This window comes from Pogona vitticeps, chromosome 1 (assembly GCF_051106095.1).
Source record: "Pogona vitticeps strain Pit_001003342236 chromosome 1, PviZW2.1, whole genome shotgun sequence".
In the NCBI taxonomy this organism is placed as follows: Eukaryota; Metazoa; Chordata; class Lepidosauria; order Squamata; family Agamidae; genus Pogona; species Pogona vitticeps.
Window position 1 is genome coordinate 299431293 of NC_135783.1, and position 23528 is coordinate 299454820.

General features: G+C 40.3%; 2 protein-coding genes across 10 annotated transcripts in view; one reads left to right on the forward strand and one right to left on the reverse strand.

Annotated features, from left to right (window-relative positions):
* Positions 1-12555, forward strand: part of DNAL1 (dynein axonemal light chain 1) — a 24203-nt gene extending 11648 nt beyond the window's left edge. For 2 of the 4 annotated variants that reach the window (XM_020810200.3, XM_020810203.3), the window contains one exon: positions 607-7466. In XM_020810200.3, coding sequence (XP_020665859.1) covers positions 607-653 — 47 coding nt within the window. In that variant the 3' untranslated portion in view covers positions 654-7466. Of the gene's footprint in view, positions 1-606; positions 7467-8978 lie in introns of those variants that run through there. The other 2 variants (XR_012082540.2, XR_013543896.1) reach the window with 2 other exon arrangements.
* Positions 12556-16094: 3539 nt separating this feature from the next.
* MIDEAS (mitotic deacetylase associated SANT domain protein) overlaps positions 16095-23528 on the reverse strand; it is a 92767-nt gene continuing 85333 nt past the window's right edge. For 5 of the 6 annotated variants that reach the window (XM_072986203.2, XM_072986204.2, XM_020810167.3 and 2 more), the window contains exon 13: positions 16095-22885. In XM_072986203.2, the coding sequence (XP_072842304.2) occupies positions 22663-22885 (223 nt within the window). In that variant the 3' untranslated portion in view covers positions 16095-22662. The remainder of the gene's footprint in view (positions 22886-23528) is intronic. The other variant, XR_002302040.3, reaches the window with a different exon arrangement.

Sequence of the window (23528 nt, forward strand, 5' to 3'; positions counted from 1 at the left end):
AAAAAGTTAATTTGGGTGTGCAATACCCTGTTTCCACAAAAATAAGACCTAACCTGAAAATAAGCCCTAGTATGATTTTTCAGGATGCTCGTAATATAAGCCCTTCCCCCCAAAATAAGCCCTAGTTAAGTGAAACCCTGCCCTCCAGCATTGTGCGGCAACCAGAAGATGACATGACTGTAAAATAAAACATCCCCTGAAAATAAGCCCTAATGTGCTTTTTGGAGCAAAAAGTAATATAAGGCCCTGTCTTATTTTGGGGGAAACACTATAGAATGCTTCTCTGTTCTGAATTCCAGTATATTGAAGTTCATGACATAAAAAAAATAGACTTGGTTCTCTACATGTTTACTTCGAGTTGCAGTTATATATTTTGCTATATAACTCAAATTATCTACTGTAAATATTCAGCAGAGACTTTCTGTTTAGACATTGCCACAAATAATCGTATTGTCATTACATTTCCTTTTTTCCAATCAGTCAGTTTATTTGCTTGCTAGCAAGTTATTCACTCTGGACTGGGCTGTAGGATTGTTAGTTTTAAAGTGTTGTAATATTTCATTCTGACAACTTGTTTATTTTTTAAAAACTCACTCTCCTTTTTAGGCATTCCAGTTATTAAGCAGGAAGAAGGTGAAGAAGGAGAAAACTAGTAGAACTATTGCTTCTTTTCATTAAATTATAGATGTATCTCCTGGACTACACACAAGGTGAATCTCCTGTATAAACATGTCTTTGAAGAAAAACTTGGACAACACTTTTTACTGACTAATTTCCATATTCTCCTTTCTCATCCAAAGAGTTCTTTACCAAAACTGTGGAGGCCAATTATGTGAAGCATCTGTCCTAATTTTTTGCTTTTGAATATGGATGTTTACTTTTTTATTTAATAGGTGTTTTTTATAAAAAATATACTGATTTGAAAACAACTGTTCCTTCTGCTCAGTGTTCCTGTTTATCAGCAGATTTGCTTAAAGCATTTGTTTTGCAGATATTTTTTAATCATTTAAAAAGTGGGGACAATGAAATAACATTTTGTATTAAGAATATATATATCATTTTTAAGTATCTCCTTTCTGAAGAAAAACATTGAAACTTTGTGTGCTTAAATGTCCTTCACACTGTCTCAGCATTCTCTCATTTGCATTGCTAATTGTAGGTATATAGTCACTGGCATTAGTTTTGCCTATAAAGAAAGGAAGCTCATGGTATGGATCAACAATATAGCAGAATGCCTGGGAATATACCATATAAAGCAGCATTGGAATCCCAAATTTTTTAACATTTTGAGAGCCCCTTCCTACTTCATTATATAGTATTAAACAAAGGAATCTGTTTCTTGGAACTTGTTTTACTATGCTTTTTCAGATTCCCTTGCATACTTTGTTTTAAGAAACAAGTCAGTCTGAACAAAGATTTGTACTGCTGATATAGCTGTTACTGAATGGCAAAGCTCTTTCATCACTCTGGAATTTCAGTAATCTAAGTAGGGGCAGCAGCTGTCTTAGGAGACCTAAACCTTGCAGCTTCCTTGAAAAGTTTCAGTTTCAGGCTTGATCCTTGGTAAATGGCAGCTGAAGAAGCTGCAGGAAGGAAAGAAGGGGAAAAGAAATGAGGCTTTTTCTGCTCATGTGCTATTTCTTTTTAGATGAAATTAAAAGGCCATAAACTCTTTCCCAAACCCCTCACCTTCTGCTTCTGTATATCTTTGTTTGTACCACTGAACCTTATTTAAGCATTATTTAAAATAATTCTTAAACATGAAATAGGGTGGAAACAACATGTTGCTATTTACTGAAGACAACTTGCTATGGCTTCCAACAATTAAGTTTTTCCCTGCTACAGTTTTTCTTTCTTAATGATATTGGTTGAACAATCCATTTGTTGTTAACATGGTGTAGAAGTATAAATGCAAAATGGTTTGTATTGCAATCCGGTGTATGCTTTTTTTCATGGCAAGTCCCATTGGTTATGATGGGGCTTATTTCAGAGTAGACGGGCTAAGCTGCAACTGGCCATATGCCTCATTTTGACATTTCCAGTTTCTGTTGCCCAAGATTCCTTATACTTTAGCTCTAAGGTAATAGTATATAGGAGTTGCATAGCATCTGGATACTCACATAGTCCTTTATCAAAATGCCACTAATCTGTTTATTAGACATTAGACAATTATTCCTTTCCTTCTTTCATTCAGATAGGATATATGCAGTTCATCATCTTTCAGAAGACAATTCCCCTCTAGTTTATGGCTTATTCCTTCAAAAACTAATTTGTTTTGACAGTAGAGTTTTATTACCGTGTTACCTCGCAAGACGACGACCCCGCTGAATGACAAATCTGCATTACGATGACTTTTTGCGATCGCTATAGCGATTCGCAAAACAGTCATTCCAATGGGAGATTTGATGTTGATTAGGTCTGTGCTTCGCGAACCGTTTGTTTGCAAGACAACAATTTTTCCGGCTCCGCAAAATGGCTGCCCTGTCTTTTACGGACCCATGCTTCGCAGGGCAGCCATTTTTACAGCTGATCAGCGCTTCGCAAAATGGCTTCCCTATGGGCGATCTTCCCTGGACGACGAGGTATTTTCCCCATTGGAACGCATTAAACAGGTTTCAATGCATTCCAATGGGGAAACTGATTTTGCATGACGATTTCACTAAACAGCGGTTTTCCCGGAATGGATTATCGTCGTCATGCGGGGCACCACTGTAATGCTATAATGAGATTGTTTTTACTACTGTGGTATTAATTTCCTTAAAGATTGTGGCAGTTTTTTATCATTACAGAAGGCCTAAATGTAAATGAAATAAAGAAATTTAACTAAATTTGAAGTAAGAAAATAAATTTTAGGATTAATTTATCTTATTACTAGTATGTGTATGCCACATACCATTTGATTTTTCAAGAAGTATAAAATATTTACTTCCATAGCATATATTTATATATCATGCTAATTATTTCTACAAATGCTGTGAATGGATAAGTTATTTTTGAGAAAAATATGTTCACCAACCAGGTTTAATGCTTGGCATTATTTTACTACAAAGGTGACTTTTTGTTTAGATATTCCATTAGGCTGCAGTCTTGCTGTCTAGGGAATCTTTGGACACAGTGGAACTTGTTTATTGTTGTAATAACCTTTTTGCCTGCTACTTATTTTCTTGGTAGATTAGCCATCAATACTGTGATTCTGCTTGTCAGAAGAGGCTGGTGAATTAATGGATGTTTTAGCACAGAGAGGCTGTTTATGTATAATGTCTTGGTGTTAATGCAGCCTTTGGTTTTTTGGATTAGGATGTGATAAGGAGTTTTTCAGACTTGGAAAAGGCCACATGCCAAGTCACACGGAGGGCAATTAGAAGTGCCCTCCACCAACATGACAAAATAACATTTGTAAATTAGCCTTTTATTTAGTTTCCCTTTCAGGTCACATGTGTATCCCCCAAATGTGTGATAGAATGTGGAGGTTAATAAAATAGGTGTGCTAGCAACTTTTATGACATTATTTTCAAGGCAAGAATACTTTGATGAATACTACAGCAAGTGAGTTACAGCACATTTGGACAATGGAAGTTTCAAGTTGATGAGTCCTTGCTTCTAAACCACACACTTCTGATATAATCAGTAGGATCATTAGTTGTGTTCTCATGGAGATACTGTATATGCATTTCTTTTAATCATCTCTGTAAAGCATATTAAAAACAAAATAGTCACAAGATAACAGTCTTATAAAAATCTCCTTATATGGCATCACCACCATATTTGCATATAAGTTAAGAAAACTTAGGTTTTGATTGGTCCCCAGTTCTTAAAAAAACACCAAAACATCATGAATATACTAAATTTCAGGTCTTCCATAATGCACACATTTTGGTAATGCTATGTATGGAACCTCTTAAAGATGACATAGCTTTGGGTCTTAGCATGCTTTAATCTGACCCTATGTGGGTGTAATGCTTGGTGGGATAAGAGCAGCACAGATAAGTAACAAATGGATTAGCTCTTTAATTAGCAAAGTGAGTTTCTTCCAGACTTGGTGCCAAGTGTTTTCAAAGTAGAACATTCTTAAACTGCAACTGACAGCTGGTGTTTCTTCCAAGAGATTAGTTTACAAAGTGAAGAATTACTTCTTAGTCCACCAACATATTGTTGCTTGATCTGAAGCAACAATTGTTCAGAGAAATGATGGCCTTACTACCCAGCTATCTACATCTGGCCTGTTGATTTATTTCTGTGACTGCCTATTTTAATATAAGGAATTTAAAGACAACCAGGGCACTTAATATGAAGATAAAATAGTAATTCCAGTATAGATCACATTATTTTATGTGGTTTTGAAGGGAGAAATTGCCTTTTTTTGTTTGCCTTAAAGCATTGTCATGGTTAAAACAGTGGACAGAAAAGTGATTTTCCCCCAATCTCCATTGGGCAATTTTGTCATGTGGATCAAAGAATTTTGAATTATATTAAAATATTTGTGAGACATAAATTTATTTTTAAATATTAAATAAAAATGTGGTTGTATAACAATAGTATTAAGAGGCTATAGAGGCAAATTCCAGTTTCATTTGAATTCAGATTTCCTCTGGTACTAAAACATTTTGCTTTCTTCTTTCAGAGCTATGTATTTAAATGTTTTAATTCTTAAGTCCTGCTGAATTGAACTGTTGTATCCATATACATATAAACATACACACACCCATAAATGTGCTGCATTGTGTTGGAAAAGATGCAGGGAAGAAGGCATTTAAAAGGACTGTGTGAGGGCTATTTGTTACTAAAGAAAACTAGTCAGAAAACAGCAGGAGAGATAGGTGCATATCTGCAATGCTGCTAATTCAACATATAACAAAATTAAAAAGTGAAAATAGGTTAAAGAGGGCTGGTGATCAAGAGTTTTTGCCCTTTGAATAAAGACATTTTGGGAAAGATTTTAAAGCAGTAAATGAAGTATTGTATGCAGGAGATACTGCCTCAACCTCTACAAATGCAAAAAAATATCAGTAGTAGCTCTCATTATGAAAGCATTTTTCCCTTTTGTTCATAAGCAGTGCAGATTTTAAGCTTTGATTTTGAACCAAACTTTCTACTATGGAGGTATAATAATAAAAAATTATCATTCCAATTTAGCTGCCTTAAACAAGAAAGTGAACATTAACAGGTGGAATTTGGATTGAGTTATATCTCCTTGTAAAGATGCAAAGTGCAGTGAAAGTTTGCTACTGAGCCGAGTACTGTTTTGAAATTTGCAAAGCATACGTTGAAATAGCCTGTATCTACAGGGAGTTGGATTAGGTGAATCTTTTCCAAGGCTACAGTTCTTTGATTCTGTGATCCTGTATAAGGAAAACTGTTAGAAGCATGCCTGGAACTGGTACATGTAAAGCATTGTACCAATGTCATTTTATGGCTCATCTCTTCCCCATATGTATCTTAGCTTCTTTATGGCTGTTCCACACATCACAGGGAAATATGGATCCTCATATTTCTCAAGCACATAATCTAGCATGTCTTTGTTCTATATTATTTGAATGAGAGATTGAGTAAACATACAGAGTACATAGTGTTTAAAATTATTTCCAGTTTGATGTGGTGTTGCTGTCAAATGATTCCAAACAAATAATCTTTAAAGGTCAGAAAAGGTCATATATTTATATAAAAAAACTTTCTTTTACAGGCATCTGGAAGAAAAAGGTGCCATTCTTTTGAACAAATCAGAAGTAAAATTGCCAAAATAAATGGCATGTTGAAGTTGCACTTTAAAATTATGCACTGGATATTTTTGGAAACTGAATGATTAGCAGTTGCTGTGTGATTGCTTAAAGAAAGGGATTGCTAGTCAGTCTAAGCTTAAGCTATCATGTCTTGTTATGTCTCTTCTGATTATTTAGCTTATTGTGTTAATTGTGGATGGAAAAGAAACCAACCCATGTTGAATCCTGCTTCCCTGTTGGTACCTAGTATGACTGATTTTAGTCTTCTTGAATGGAAGTTTACTAAACTTAAAACATACTAACAATAAAGGCTTTACTTGCTTTCCAATCTAACAGGCTGCAAGTAGCTATTGTACATACTAATTTATATGAAGTTATCAAAGGGCATTTAAACTGGGCAGCTGTCATTTGTGGACAACTCTGGCTCCACCAGAAGACTATACTTCTGAAACAAACTTCAAGGTCGGGAGCAATTTTTAAGCACCTAGCATGGTGATCATATTTTGAAATATATGCTGTATATATACTATATAGTTTTGTAGCATGACCATATTGTCAAATTTTATTGTGAAGTTACTTAGATCTGTTTTTAAATGTTATTATGTGACACTTTGTCCAAGAAAGTAATAAATGTTTTATACAAAGGTGGGGTGTGGCTGTCATGTATACTAATAAATTGTTTAGTAATAACATGAGGTCAAAACAGCAGTACAAAAAAGGATTCAGTCCAGAATGTTGCTAAAATCATTGTAAATACCAGACCTTGGCTCAGTAGTTGTTATGATCTTCCTTGATCTCTGCCTCTGATTTTCACATTCTGTTGTAGTCCCTATGCGTGATTCACAAAGGTTTTAGGTGGAGGGAAGGAGGATTGCATTGTCCAGGGGAAAAAGTCACCCTCTAATATTCTGACCCACCCTCTAATTTTCTAAACAAATACAAATGTATCAAATTTTGTTGAGAGAGGTTTCAGCTCCTACCACACAAGCCAGATGGATTCAGTGTCCTCAATTTTAGTATTAAACCCAGATAAATGGGATATATTCCAAGTCAGAATGTATCCAAGGCTAATCCTACAGGTGTATAGTTCTCTAATTGTGAACTATAGTTTTATAATTATTTTAAAAGGCCAACATTCCAAAAGAGTGATCATGTTGGAATTTCATAATACTCTTTGGTAGTTTGAGTTTGTGGTAGTTTGTCACAGCTGGAATTTATCCCTGAAAGGGTTCATTCCAGTGTGAAATCAGATAACCCCTTCAATCATATCAAAGTTCATCCAGGTATTCAGGTGAAAACAGTTTCCCTGTTGGAATGATTCCAGGCAATATCTGCTTGCTTATTTCTACAGGCTGTATTCATCTACATTGCTTCTAATTACAATATCCAAATGTTATTGGAAAAAATTAACTTTTTAATAAGTTACAGGTACATTTCAGTGTGGCGTTCACCCTTATTATGTTAAGTAGTCATGAATATTCATGTTGCAGGTTAATGTTGCTGAGAGACGGAGCTGAGAGATATGTAATAAAGAGGCCGAGTCAGAGAGAGTGAACAGTCAGGCAGTGAGTCAGAGTGGAGAGGGAGATAGAGTGTGGTATTTGGGAGATCTGAGGTGTGATTAGAGTGAAGAATAACAACTGTTATAATAAAAAGAAGGTTGAGATTGATGATAAATAAACCTGTAGAAGTTACCTATGATTAATAATCAAACATCTGTAATCAATAAAAAAAATTTATTTAAATACAGTGAAGTTTGGACCTGCATCTTCGTCTTTCCATAAGTAATGTTGATTTAGTGATCAACTGGTGGCAGCGGGTGAAAGGAGTATTGGTTTGCCTTCGTGTGTTCTGTGTTTGGGGAGTCAGGCAGGGGCCACGAGGGGTGAATGCCACATTCAGTTACACAGAAATCAGCCTTATAGCTATGAAAAACTATAGGCACAAATGCTTAAAAATGCAGTGGTGCCTCATAAGACGAAAGTAATTCATTCCGCAAGTAGCATCGCATTGTGAAATTTTCGTCTTGCGAAAGCGCAGCTTCCCATAGGAATACGTTGCAATGCATTCCTATGGGAAACCTTGCAAGACGAAGGAATTATTTTTGTCTTGCGAGGCATCGCTCTTGCAGGAAAAAATCATCTTGCGAAGCATGGCCATAGAAAAAGCCGTCTTGCGAGCCACCACAACAATCACAAAACGCTTTCATCTTGCAAGTTTTTCGGCCGGCAAGGCATTCGTCTTGTGAGGCACCACTGTACAAGTTGCAGTCAAATGCAAGTCAAATCTCAGTCCAAAATTGCAGAAGCATAAAGGATACAATAAAAACAAGGAAAATAGTTTTTTAATTAATTCTAAAGATGCAGGGCTTGTAGCCTCAAAAGGTGCAATCAAAAAGTAGAGTGTATATTTCTTAAAATATTAAAGTTCTTAAAACTAAAAATATATAATATAGAATATATCTTGGCCTTTGAGCATAACCAAACAAACATGGAAAATATGAGGTTTTCTCACCTAAGCCATTGCCATTTGCCAGGTTGCATCTATAAAGGAAAATTTATGTTTTCTCTGTGTTGCCTCTGTGCTACTGTCTCTCATGCCTGCTTCTTGGCATACAATGTGTGTATTTTTGTCTCTTCCTTACTTATAATTATATTCCCTATAATTACATTTCTCTCATTACATTTCTCTCACTATCAGCTGGCATGCTTCCTACATACTAGCAATTTGCTACCAAACCAATTTGCTTCAGTACAAACACACCCGATACATTTTTCATGGAAATCTCTATTGCTTTTGCTGAGGAAGCAAAGTCATAAGAAAGCAAATCCTTTGTATTTTGACTTGTTCCCTTGAACATCTGCAAACTCAGCAAAACTCTGACAGAATGGACTGCTTCCATAACAATCTTACACAGCTAGGTATGCAGAATGCTGGACAGCAGCCTAGTGCAAATTGGGAAAGTACAAATTGTTTACTCCAGATATTCTGGTGAAAAGTCGGGATGATAAGTGCCCAGGCTGGATAGCTCTAGCTTATGCTTTGATGTCCCGTCTTGCTGTCTTTTGATGTCTTGTTTTGTTATCATTTTGCCACTGTTTATGTTTTCTGCTTTATGGTCTCTTTAACAAGTTTTTGCGTCACAGTTTTCTCTGGTGATATATTCACATTCTGCAAAGCCAAAATAATTTGTCAGCCTTGGCAAAATAGTGGCCAATAGCTGTTACAGCTGCTATGACTTTTTGTGTTTGATAAACACAGGAGAAAGGCACCACCCCAAGGACTGACAACTTCTGTCCACCCTGCAGCAGTACGTGTGATCGACCCAGAATTACATAGGCATCCTTCAGTCTCGAGAGACTATGTTAACATGCTCTGAATCGAGGAGTGTCCTCTCCAGAGCATGAAGCCCGGGTAAGGTAATATGGAGGATAGGCTGTTACCCAAGCAGCAGATCCCCCCTCTCCACATTGCTGAAATGGTCCAATGGAAAGGCAAGAGCCAATACAACTGGTTCCAGCAATGTCGCAGGAGTTGGCAGAACGACACATGCTGCCTTCGTGACTCCAGCTCCGGATTTTGCCTCGAGGTTAACTCCTGTAGCCTTTTCCATGAGTGGATATAGCCACAAGGCAGTGGAGGTTTGAAATTGGAATTTTCCTTCTCCTAGATGGGCTGCCTTCCATGGCTGATGAGCCCCACCCACCCGGCCCGCTCTTTAATAGTGTGAAAGTATGATCTGAGTCTTAAAAACTTTCCTGCCTCCCAGGCGTATGCAAATCTAATTGGCTTTCCTATTTACCATATTAAGGCCAGAGATAGAATTTGAGAAACGGCGCGCGGTCCTGGGACACGCTCTTTTAAAGCAGAAAGTCCCACCCCTAGGCCCCACCCCCAGGCCATGTGGTGAGGAGACAAAAGGAAAGCCCAGGAAAAAGAAACTCAGCAAGGCATCCATGCAAACATACCTGGCCTTCGCCCTCAGCCCAGCTTCCTAGGGAAAAGGCAACCCAGAATGCAGACATTGATATGTATGCAGCCTAGTAGCTGGGTGAGATGATGAAATACCAGTGGCAGGACCTCTTGTGAATCAAGATGGATGTTCTGCTGAGGAAGCCAGCTGTCTTATTTGTATTGTCCTGAAGTGTATCTCATAGCTGCTAATGTTTTGTCTCCTGTGTTATTTAACATCTACATGAAACATCTAGGAGAGATGCTCTGGAGTTTTGTGGTTTGGTGTCACCAGTATGTGGATGACACCCAAACAACGTACCCTCTGGGACTCTGCTGCCCTCACATGCAACTTCTCCCCTACATGCACGTGTTACTCCATACCCACCCCACAGACACACAGGGGATTCCATTGCAACCAGAATCAAAGGGGCTGCGTGGAGGAGGAGGAAAGCTGCATGGAGGGGGGGGGACAGAGTTGCACGTGCAGTCACGCGTCTTAGAAGGAACCTTGCACCCAGCTCTATCTCTCCTTGCCATCTAAATATGGTGAAGCTGTTTCAGCTCAAGATCAGTGTCTAGTATCAGTAATGGACTGGATGAGGATTAAACTGAAATTTAAACCAGACAAGACAAAGTCAGTTGAAAGGCAGATCAAGGAATAAGGATGCAACCTGTACTAGATGGGGTTATACTCTCTGAAAGCACAGGTGCACAGCTTTGGGGTGCTCTTGGATTAATCTCTGAGCCTAGGTGGCCAGTAATGCATTTCCACAACCAAACTAGTGTGCCAGCTGTAACCATTTCTTGAGAAGTCTGATCTAGCCATGGTGACACATGCTTTAAGTGCATCCTGGGTGGATTGTATGTATTTTATGTGAGCACTCCCTGTTGAAAGTGTCAGGAAACCTCAGTGGGTCCAAACCTTTAGCAGCCAGACTGCTAACTGGAGTGGGTTACATGGATCACATAACTCTCTTATTACAACAGCTCCATTGGTTGTTAATCCATTTCCTGGCAAAACTCAAAGTGTTGTTTTTGACCTATAAAGCCTTAAATGGCTTGAGTCCAAGCTACCTGAAAGACTGTGTCTCCCATTATGAACCTGCTCAGCTGTTAAGATCATCAGGAGAGTGTGAGGCCCCCAAAATGGAGGCAATGGTAGGAGTGCCGTCGCTCCCGAAGAGAACCCATCACATCCAAACATCCCCACCTCCGACCCCACCGTGTCCAGAAGAGAAAGGTGTGGAGACCCCTGATTGGGAAAAGGAGATCGCCGAACCCCTTACCCTAAGCAAAGGGGTGGATACAGGAGATTTGGAGGCGACTCTGAAAGGGTTAACCCTTATTTATTTATTTATTTATTTATTTATTTATTTATTTATTTATTTATTTATTTATTTATTTATTTATTTATTTATTTATTTATTTATTTATTGGACTTATATACCGCCCCATAGCGCTACAAGCACTCTCCGGGTGGTTTACAATTTTTAATTATACAGGCTACACATTGCCCCCCCCCCCCAGCAAGCTGGGTACTCATTTTACCGACCTCGGAAGGATGGAAGGCTGAGTCAACCTTGAGCCGGCTACCTGGGATTTGAACCCCAGATCGTGAGCACAGTTTTAGCTTGCAGTACAGAGTTTTAACCCCTGAACCCGGGAGATCTTTGGCGGGAAGACGGAGGGAGGAGATTGAGGCCGCGGCAGGAGATATAAGGGGAAAGCAGGCGGAGATACCGGGGGGTTGGGAGTGGATCTGGATGGAGGTTCCTTGGACCCACAAGTGGGAGCAAGTCCGCGTCCCACATGAAGAGGCGGAGAAGCGTCGCCAGCTTGGGCTGAAGCCTCGTCCTTCTTATTGGGGCGAGACGGAGGCTAAGGAGTGGAGAAGGAAACTCGAAGAGGAACGGGAGGCTGTAGCTCGTGAGTTGGAGAGGAAAAGGCAATGGCATATTGCCGAACTGAGGAAGTTGGGAGGTTACCCGGCCCCTGGGGGACAGAAGGAGGAGACGGGTCATCCTGGGGTGAGTGGAGTGAGGATGAGGAAACTCTACCGTTGATCTCGTTAGAAGAAGAATTGGACCCTGGGCCAGGACCTGTGCCACCTCTAACAGAACCCTGGAACCCAGAGACGACAAATCCCTTTGTAAATAGTTTGTGGACTCCGTTAAAACCAAGTAACGCTTTACAAGAGACTCTGAACCCCTTCCTGGGGGGTAAATCCTGTTGGTGTTGATGCCGCAATAAATACAGATCCATTTGATTTACCACAACCGTCTCGTCCTTCATTAGAAGTGCCGACAGCCCCACCAAACGAACCTTCACAGAGAGGCCATTCTCTCAGTCCCTTCACCTTCACAACAGCAACAGAGGGTCTTCTCTGTTGCTGCTCCCAGACTTTGGAACTCCCTCCTACAGGAAGCTGGGCTGGCCCCATTTTTGTTGTCTTTCTGCAAGCGAGTGAAGATCCTTCTTTTCAGGCAAGCTTTCCCTCAATGACTGGGTACGAGAGTATGAGCTTTTTAGATGGATTGCATCACTGCTTTTATTATTTTTATGTGTGTGTGTGTTGCCCATTTCTAAGAGAGGTGGGTTTTTTAAAATATTTCTGTACTTAAGTGTTTTTAAGCCTTAAATATTGCCTTTTAATGATATACACTACCTTTGTATACGTACCCATTGCTTTGTTTTTAAATGTACTCTTTAAATGCTGTAAAGCGCCTTAGGTCCTTTTCGAAGGAGAAAGGTGGGGTAAAATTATTTTAAATAATGTCACGACATAGGCACAAATTCTGCAAACTGACAGTGATTGCCAAAAGAGCAAGGGACCTAGTGTGCTGTCTTGTGTACTGTATTTGTATAAAACCTTGTGGTAAAGTTGCTACTTGCAGTCTTGACACATCTGTGGTTGGAAAGCTGAGTAGAGCTGATGGTCACTGTCATGCAAAATACTGTATCTGTATGGAGTCAAGTTGAGAAAAAATGAATAATATGGTCATTTATCTTATGTGCTGATGCCTGAAGGGGTCATTGTTGGAGGTGCTGTGAATAGGTGGCAGAGGAGAGGGACCAGCTAAAGTCACTTGTCTTGCATGCAGAAGGTCTCACATTTTATTCCAGATATTTCCAGAAAGGTATGAAAAAAGTAGATAGCTACAGTCAGTCAACAATTCTGGGCTAGATGGACCAATGGTTTCATTCATTGTAAGACAACTTCCTACCGGATCCCATCCATACTATATGTAACCCACAATCACCATATTTTTCCATGTATAAAATGACACTTTTTCCTAAAATAATTAGGGTGGAAATTGAGGGTCGTTTTATACACGGAAGGAGGCAAAGGAGCACTTGCACATGCTCGGGCACCTCTTGCTGCTGCCCATTGACCGATGCCGCCGCCACCCAGTTGCCTCCTCCAGAGCTCACATCACCTTGTCCCTTCCAGTGGCGAAGGCAGCAGCAGGAGGAGATGGAGGCAAAGGAGCAGTTGCGCACGCTTGGGTGCCTCTTGCTGCTGCTGCCACCACCCAATTGCCTCCTCCAGTGCAGCTGCTGGAGGTGGCTCACCTTGCTGCCTTGTCTCCTCCAGTGGCAGGCGCAGTAGCACCAGCAGGCTCGGGCGCCTCTTGCTGCTGCCCATTGCTGCTGCTGCACTCCCTTCGGGCAGGGGACAAGGCGGTGAGGACGTGAGCTGAAGGTGAGCCCTGGCAGCCGCACTGGAGGAGGTGATCGGGCAGCGGAAGCAGGAGCAGAAGAAGGCAGAGTGGAGGAGCAGTTGCCCATTAACTGCTCTTCTGGCAAGGGTCAAATTAGGGGATCATCTTATACATTGGGGGGTGTATACACGAAAAAATACAATACATATACAGTAGTGCCCTGCTTGACGACGACAATGCGTTCTAGCAAAATCGCTGTTAACCAAAATAGCCATCAAGCGGAAAAAAAAATCCCCATTGAAATGCATTGAAAACTGGTCAATGCGTTCCAGCGGGGGAAATACCTCATCGTCCAGCGAAGACTGCCCATAAGGAACTGCCGATCAGCTGTTAAAAATCACTGTAATGAGAAGCTTCCATCCGGAAAGCAGCCATTTTGAGAAGGGAGGCAATCAATCCCCAGCTTGTGGATGGCTGCTTCTGCCCGTAGCTGAATAAGGCAGGAAGGTGCGAGAGAGATGGATGGATGGATGGATGGATGGATGGATGGATGGATGGATGGATGGATGGATGGATGGATGGATGGATGGATGGATGGATGGAAACCTGGACAGGAGTGAAGTGAGTGCACTTGCTTGCCTGCTGGAGGGGAGGCTGTTCTGGTGTTTGAGGGGGTGGGGGTTCACAGCCAGGGAAATAGGGGCCGGTCCAGTCCCTCCTTCCTCCTAAAGCTGGGGAACAGGAGGCACTTTTATCCCCCCTTCTGCCCTGACCCCCCCCCCGACTCTGGGGCAAGTGCAGAGTTATTCCCCATGCTTGTGGGAGCTAACACACACACACACACACACACACACGGATTTTTCTCAGCTTGAGAAATTGCAAAGGGTGGAGAAAATGGCTCTCTGTGTATGTGTGTGTGTGTGTGCATGTGTGTGTGTGTGTGTGTCTCTGTCTGTCTGTCTGTCTGTCTGCAAATCAATTTTCTCCACCCTTTGCATTTCTCAAGCTGAGAGAAATCCACGCCTTCTCTTTTTTTCCCCTGGTTTTATAAAGTGTTTCAAATCTGTCACACAACCTTTTAAACTTTTTATTTCACTTTTTTATGCTTTTATTAAAATAAAAAAATCAATAAATAAAACAAGGGGGATGGATCTCCATTAAAGGAAGGAATAAATTGTCTCCATTGGTCCTGGGAGCCCAATAAGTGTATATGTAGATTTGTTTTTTTAAAACATTTTTTTAAAACAAGAAAACACAGTGGCCAGTGCATTCTGAGTTTTGTAGTCCAAAAAATGTAACTTTCCCAGTTTTGACCTTTCAAGACTGAGTAGGTTGAATGTATTGCCCCATGAAGAAAGAGCCATTCTCCCCAATACCTAATTCCAAAAGGGACATGTCACCTTGAACCAGCCATATTTTATTTTCAAGTGCAGGTAAAGACGTTGATGAGCTTGATTTTTCATGCTAGATTTGTAACTCTACTGCAGCCAGTTAACCTGATTCTTAGTTTAATTGATTCATCATTATCACCACCCCAGCAAGAGTAAGTAATAAAGCTACAGCTTTAGTGAATCACGTTGGCCTATGAACTTATTTGTTGATTTTAAACAGACCGTAGCCACCCATTATGAACAGACAACAAGCACAATGTAAACAAAGTACCTATGAAAGGCACCTCTAGATTAAAAGAAATAGAAGGACAGTTTAACAGAAATGAAAACTTTAACAATGGCAACAGCTACCCGTAGAGCTGTGCAGGGCCTCTACACAAAAAAATGACCAGCTCTATTCATACATCTACGAAGTAATTTTCAGCACAGAATACAAGTGTGCCTGGCAGTACACTTCTATAGCAAGAAACAGGCCATACTGTCCTTAAAAAGACCTTCCAAACCAGAATTATTCAACAGTAATTCTAAAAACGTTATAAATCCACCATTCTATTTCAGTTACAGTGCTAAGTCTGCTGTGAGCAAATGCTTCAAACTTAATTCCTCACCAGAGCTATGTACATACTTTAGTATTCCTGCAGAGAGGGAGTAGGCTTTACATTGTCCTTTTTTGGAAATACAAACCAGCTTGTTTCACTAAAGTGAAGGAGCAATTATTTGGGGTTGTCTACTGGGACTGCCATGCCCTGTAGGAGCCACTGGACTTGGACACCACTCTCAAGAACTGTAGTCTATGGTGGTCAGTCTTCTCTCTCTCTATTTTTTTTTTAACAGGGTAGCCACCAAACTCAGTGAGCAAGGAAAGGACTTCTCAGGCTAAGATAGTTGTACAACCAGAAATTTTATGATACACTACTGAGATGATTGAATTTAAAAAATGTCCAGGACTAGAGATCCCCATAAACAGTGTATGTACATGCAAAAATGAAAGCTGATGTATTGACAACACATTCACTGCTGTGCTGGAGATGTCATCCGTGATGACAAAACTCCCTGTGCCATTTGTTTGATGGATGCAGATTTGGGAAGCAGACCCAGGAGGACCACTGCAGGTCACAAAGAATGGCTGATCCATGTTTTTCATCCTGTCCTACAACCTTTTCCCTGTATAATAAGAATTAATCCAGGAAGCAGTTTCTAAGTATGCTTACATATATGAGTCATCCTTGTTAGATCTCCTCTCAGGCACTGATCACATACAAGGATTATGCCTGCTACTAGATAAGCAATGAAACACTTTCTGCAGCACACAGATCATAAAGATTTTACCACCCTCTTAGCTCAAAGCATAAAACACCTTCTTTCAAAAATTGCTTTTAAACCTTATTTAATTAAAAGGTTTAAAATGATACAATGGAACATCCAGAAGTAAATAAGTTACATGAGTACATTAAATCACATCAGCAAGACTTTTTAGTGTATTAATATTCTGTAAAAAAAAGCACAAAAATAAATTGTTTTGTTCATCGTGTCTGTACACAAGAGGTATATAATACTTTCATATGTACAATATTTTAACATGTAACAGTCTTTTTTAAAGGTGCAGCAAATACACAGACACAGTTTTTGCTTATTTTGTTAAAATAAAAGCTCTATACTTTAATAAAAGCATTTATACAAATAATTACAAGGAGACTGACTGGTTCTGTACAGTACACCAAAAACCTTCAGCATTACAAATTTAACACGGATTCAAGAGAAGCCAGTTTATAGCAAATCTGCATTTTGGAACAACCACAAAACTGGCAAAAATTATCAACAACATCCAACATACAAAGACATTTACAAACATATATTCACCTCTTTCTGAACATAAGCAGCTGGACATCTTTATAGGTTCAGCTGTTGATTTAAATCCCATATTCCAGGGAGGAGAAGTGGAAAATGTAAGCAGCTGGAGATTAAGGTTGTGGCCCTGTGTCAGAGACTACAGCCAGCTTCACAACAGTCACTTCTAACACAACAGATTGGGCAGGCTTCCCAAACAGTACTCAGAAATGAATGGAAGTTGCACAGTCCTTGTGCCTGCAGAATTTCAGCTCTTGCACAAAAACATACACATGGGACTAAATAAACAGCTGAACCCAAGAAGAGAGTTTCAGATCACTGTTTTAGAAAAGCAGAGGCATTTGTGCTGTTTCCATCTCCTCCCAAAGTACTGATCTGTTCGGAAGGTACTCCAGGAGATGGGTTGCATGAACATGCACTACAAGAAAGAAGTGCATGGGAAAGTGTTGTGAGATACAAATATTTTTGATAGCAGCAAAAAAGCTTTAGAAAATTCATTTTTCAGAGGCACTTGATCAGCACTCTCAAAACAAAGGAGGAAGTGAAATGGGTTACTCATCAAAACAAGATATATTGGAAATGTAGAGATCTGTATGTACACTGATGATTTTGTTGGTTAAGCAAATTAACCAACGAAAGAAAGTCGAACACAGCAAAGAGAACCCTAATTGACGCCAGCCAAATTAAGCTTTCCCAAGGACTATATGAATTTTTAAACTTGTTTGTAATGTTTAACTGGATGTGCAATACTACCTTAAGTATGTCTACACAGAAGCTGAACTGAGTCCAGAATTTACTCCCTAGAAATGAGTTGAGAACTGCAATCTAAAGCTGTAATTCCCTCACACGCTCATTTGGCAGTATGTACCACTGAACTCCATGAACTTGATATGCCTGAATTTCTCTGATATTTATTACAAATGAAATTATTATTGGCAAAAATGACATACTGTGAACGTAATGTAGCCAGAAGACAATCCTGTAAATTCATTCTCTCTGTGTAGCTGGAATACTTGTCAATACGCAAAGCCACAGAAAATCAATACATTCGCTATTTCAGCTCCCCTTTATTCTAGCTTCACTACCCACCTTGCAAAACACCAAATAAAAGTGTGTTCAGTATGGACATGGAATATGCACCTCAGGTGCAATTTACTGGGAAATAATGGTAAATTACATTGCATCTAAAATGTTTCTGTAGATGTGCTTAAAAATTTAGTGGTTATGGGATGTTGTTGTTGTTTAGTCGTTAAGTCGTGTTCGACTCTTCGTGACTCCATGGACCAGAGCATGCCAGGCCCTCCTGTCTTCCACTGCCTCCCGGGGTTTGGTCAAATTCATATTGGTAGCTTCGATGACACTGTCAATCATCTCGTTCTCAGTCTTCTCATGAGATGGCCAAAGTATTGGAGCCTCAGCTTCAGGATCTGTTCTTCCAGTGAGCACTCAGGGTTGATTTCCTTCAGAATGGATACATTTGATCTCCTTGCAGTCCAGGGGACTCTCAAGAGTCTCCTCCAGCACCACAATTCAAAAGCATCAATTCTTTGGCAGTCAGCCTTCTTTATGGTCCAGCTCATTTCCATACATTGCTACTGGAAAAACCATAACTTTGACTATGCGGACCTTTGTTGTCAAGGTGATGTCTCTGTTTTTTAAGATGCTGTCATGGTTTGTCATCACTTTCCTCCCAAGAAGCAGGCGTCTTTGAATTTCATGGCTGCTGTCACCATCTGCAGTGATCACTGAGCCCAGGAAAGTAAAATCTGTCACTACCTCCATATCTTCCCCTTCTATTTCCCAGGAGGTGATGGGACCAGTGGCCATGATCTTAGTTTTTTTTTTATGTTGAGCTTCAGACCATTTTTGTGCTCTCCTCTTTCACCCTCATTATGAGGTTCTTTAATTCCTCCTCACTTTCTGCCATCAGAGTGGTATCATCTGCATATCTCAGGTTCTTGATAATTCTTCCAACAATCTTAATTCGGCTTGGGATTCCTCCAGTCCAGCCTTTCGCATTATGTATTCTGCATATCAGTTAAATAAGCAGGGAGACAATATACAGCCTCGTCGTACCCCTTTCCCAATTTTGAACCAATCAGTTGTTCCATATCCAGTTCTAACTGTTGTGTCCCATGTATAGGTTTCTCAGGAGTTAGATAAGGTGATCAGGCACTCCCATTTCTTTAAGGACTTGCCATAGTTTGCTGTGGTCCACACAGTCAAAGGCTCTTGCGTAGTCAATGAAGCAGATGTTTTTCTGGAACTCTCTGGCTTTCTCCATAATCCAGGGCATGTTAACATTTTGGTCTCTAGTTCCTCTGCCCCTTCGAAATCCAGCTTGTACTTCTGGGAGTTCTCGGTTCACATACTGAATTCTTATGGGATGCTGGATATTAATTAGGACCTACATAATAGGAAGGCACAGCATCAGGATCTTACTTGGTAAGTTGTAAAGAAAAGATTTAAAAGTTTCGAAGTACGAATAACCATACATTTCAAGGCTGGCAATCAAGATGGCATCTTCTGATTTCAGCAGGAAAGGAGGTCATTCTGTAACCACACTTATTAATCTAAATTTTGTATTAAAAATTCTAATCAAGGCTTGTAGGTTGCTTGCAGTGAGTAAAAATGGTCTCCAAGAACCAGGAAGAAAAAGGTTATATACTGCTCATTAAACGGAAGAGGCTTTTCATCCTACAGATGACTAATATGAAAATGCCTGGTGCAAGTGGCGAAGTAAAATACTGTGGGCATAATTTTCTCATCTACGGTGGTCTTACTGTAATGGGTAAAAGCACCAATGAACAGAGTAAAATTTAAAAGCAGTCTTTCTGACCAGAGTAATAAACAGATATGGGGCAGAGGAATTCACCATTATTCTAGAAAGCAGCACACAGAGGCTAGTGCAAAAAACTACCTCCCCCCCCCCAAATTCTGGACTGAACCAAGTAACTCCTTTCCTCCATTCTCATCTACACATTTGTGTGTGAATGTATTCATAGGCATGTTGTTTCTTAGACTGCTAGGACACAATCTCATGATAATTCATATTACTACCAAATGCAGAATATAGTGCATTCTGTATAGAACTCTCTTTAAGAAATCACATCCTCAATTGTTTTAGGAGGTGAACAGGAACTTTAAAATATATACAGATTCTATATATCATCCTTCATTATTCTAGTCCATGAATTTGTATTTAATAACAAAACATTTAAAGTCATTTTGAATTTTATCATTAAAATATGCAAATAAATGTATATGTATTTTCATATCTGGCAGTTCTATATTTGCAAATTCAGGAAATTTTATCCAGAATCCTAGGAAAGAAGGTATCTTGGAAAATAATAATATTCTCCCCTCATAAGCTACTGACTATCTTCAGCATCCTGTAGACCAGAGCTTGAAACATTACGTTTTAGAAATAACTTGTGTCACTTTTTTCTATGCAACCCATTACTGTTGCTCCTCTCAGGTAAGTAATTTGTTGTTCTGGGCATGAATAGTGCATTTGTTATCCTCAGGAAGGAAAAAAATGGGAAATACTCTCTGATTCCCTCTAATGGCCCATTTTGATATTGCACCTTGGAGATATTCCTCCCCTCCCCCCTAAAAATCCCTAGAATGAAAGAATACTTCTTTTGCCACTTAGGACTGATAAGAGAACAGATTAACACTTTAAAAAAATTTCCTGTCAACAGGAATGTCTTAAGATTACCCTCAATTTATTTGAAAATAAATAAGCTTTAACTTATTACACTTAGGTGTTATTAATAATACCCAAAACATAACTTTGTAGCTTCCAGTCACATTCTTACTCCAGAAATAACTAGTTGCAGCTAATTATGTCACTGGTAGCTAATTTCAAGCTCTGCCTTAGACACAGGAAGTGCATGGCCCTTCAAGTTGTTACGTATTCATACATTGTCACTGACTATTTTGGCTACTGCTGATAAGAGTTTCAGTCCCATCTGCAGTTATGAACGGTACACAAATCTGAAGTACTAATGCACACTTGTGCTAGGAAACCCTGAGTACATTTAGCAATATGGGCACTGAATCTGATGTATCAGTTGTTCCTTAATACATTTGGTATCAATGTATTCTAGAAGGCTTTCACGGCTGGGATACGATGGTTGTTTGTGGGAAGTTTTTAGTTGTTGTAGGTTTTTCAGGCTGTTTGGCCGTGTTCTGAGGGTTTTTTCTTCCTAATATCTCACCAGTCTCTGTGGCCAGCATCTTCAGAGGACAGGAGTCAGAACTCTGTCTGTGATCTGGCAAAGACAAAGTTCTGACTCCTGTTCTCTGAAGATGCCGGCCACAGAGACTGGTGAGATGATGTTTAGTCGTTTAGTCGTGTCCGACTCTTCGTGACCCCATGGACCAGAGCACGCCAGGCCCTCCTATCTTCCACTGCCTCCCGGAGTTGGGTCAAATTCATGTTGGTTGCTTCGGTGACACTGTCCACCCATCTTGTCCTCTGTCGTCCCCTTCTCCTCCTGCCTTCACACTTTCCCAACATCAGCATCTTTTCCAGGGAGTCTTCTCTTCTCATGAGATGGCCAAAGTATTGGAGACTCAGCTTCAGGATCTGTCCTTCCAGTGAGCACTCAGGCTTGATTTCCTTTAGAATGGATAAGTTCGCTCTCATTGCAGTCCAGGGGACTCTCAAGAGCCTCCTCCTCTTGAGTGTCCCCTCAGACGTTAGGAAGCAGCAACCCTCCGAACACGGCTAAACAGCACGGCCAAACATTTGGCATCCTTGATTTCTGACAGCTCATATCTGCATGTTGCCCACTGTACAGATTGCCAATCAAGGCTCTCTTTCTGCTAGAAACCACAGCCCACCAGTTACATTTACAAATGAATGAATGAAATTTCAATCAAATTATCCTGAGTTTTCTGAGGCAGTTTTGGGCATTTATATAAAAAAAGGAAATTAATAGGATTTGAAGTTTAATCCTAAGGTGTCTGGCTCTTCTTCTGTGGAATATTCAAAGATGACTGGACAGTCTGAAGAAGGAAAATAACTAACAACAGATCCAATTACAGTGCAGTGAGGCTTCATGTGGGGAATCCAAAGTCAATCTTCACCACCACCTTCTTGGCACACCTATTTCAGCAGCAGTGACAAATGAATAGGTAGCTACGTTACAGGGTCAGACTAGTCGTCCATCTCACCCATTCAATGCTGATTGGTGGCAGCAGCTCTTCGTGGTCTTGGACAGAAGTGTTATCACCCAAAATCCACTGACTCACAATCCATTGAGCTGAAGACACCAGAAATAGAATTTGAGCCCTTGTACAAGCAAAATCATTGTTTGACCACTGAGTTATGGGCACCAATAACTCAAGTCTCACCAAGAACAGGTGTTCCAAACAGTATAATATGTACAAAAACATGAAAAATGAAGGTCTGGTTCTGAGACTGAATTAATGCTAGCTAAGCAATTGCCAGTGTCTGAAAAACAGGTATTTAAAATAGCTGTTCTTCCCAGGGAAACTGCTCACGGATTGACTACCAGACTTTCATGGACACCTACCTGCTGTGAAAATAAATGCTTTTATGGTGGGGGGGAGGAAAAACATATATTGGCTGTCCCTATCTAAACAAACGAAGATTATCCACAAATGTCTTACCAAAAAATGTGGAGATGGGAGGAGGATGTATCCACAGTAAACAGCCTGGATTCTTGAAATTACATATGAAAACTGTTGAAGTCACTTGTGTCTATTGACACAGTTCTTTCTTTCTGATGTGGATGCCAAGGCCCTAAGGCTTGTTATCACAATTCCTGGCAAACACAGGGCAAGGTGGCTTGAACTGAAGGAAAACTGAATTCTGTTCCAGAGTTAAGTATGGAAACACCTATTTATAAATAAAAAGATTAATAAAATCTCAGCTTTCTTTGAAAAAATATAAATTTCAAAATCATACTTCTTTTAAAATCCATCAGTTCAACTCAGTCTGGGCTAGCAAGGCAACAGAAGAGGGAAGCTAAGAGGGCTGGAGGCTCTCACGCCACAGGCAGACGAGAGAAACGTGTCCTCAGGGTCTGAGATTCCAGCTTCGACCACAGGCCTTTACTAGACCTCTCCGTCTTCATCAGAGCTACTGCTACTGCTGCCCCCACTGGTGCTTCCGCTGCCACTGCTTTCCTCACGCTGAGCCTGTCTCCGAGCTGCCGCCGCCGCTGCTGCCGCTGCTGCCGCCTCTTCTCTTTCTCGCTGCTTCAGGGCAGCTGCCTTCTTCTCCTGTTCAGCGTGGCTCTTCATGTGAGCACTGCGGCTTTTCACCTTGTAGAAGATTCTGCAGCAAAACACGCCCATAACACAAGAAGACAATTATGTTATAGTATCGACCATTCAAAACAAACAAGAAAACCCCACTGGGCATAGCCAAAGTCACTTTAGCTGGTTCTCTGGATCCCACCAGCGATCTAATGCAGAGTTGGTGGTGAAGTGCCGCCTGTGGGCGGCATGTGGTCCACCTATAATTCCCTCCCAGCCAGTATTAGAAACTGTACTCCGAAAAGCTTCATGTGGGAAACTAATTTGCCATACAAACAGAATTTTGCCCCTCCTGGGCCTTGGTTTAAGCCTTAAAAATATTTTGTTTCTTTTTCTAAGAAACAAGAAGTCACTTTCTTTTTCTAAAAAGGGCTTTTAGAACCTCAAACAGGCTCTGGTTGAAAACTTGTTGAAATCTGGATGAAATCTTGCTAACCTCAGGGGCTTCTGGTGGCAGGAAACGCAATGAAGAGGGAAGAGAAAACTTGGGAGGAGAAGTGGTCATAACTGATCAGATAGGTGGGATATACAAACAAACAAACAAACAAACAAACAATAAATAAATAAACAAGCAAGCAAGCAAGCAAGCATAAAACTGGCCCTGGAGATACTGCCGGTACCTGGGATGGTGGATTGAGGAAGTGGACTTGTCCACAAAAGCT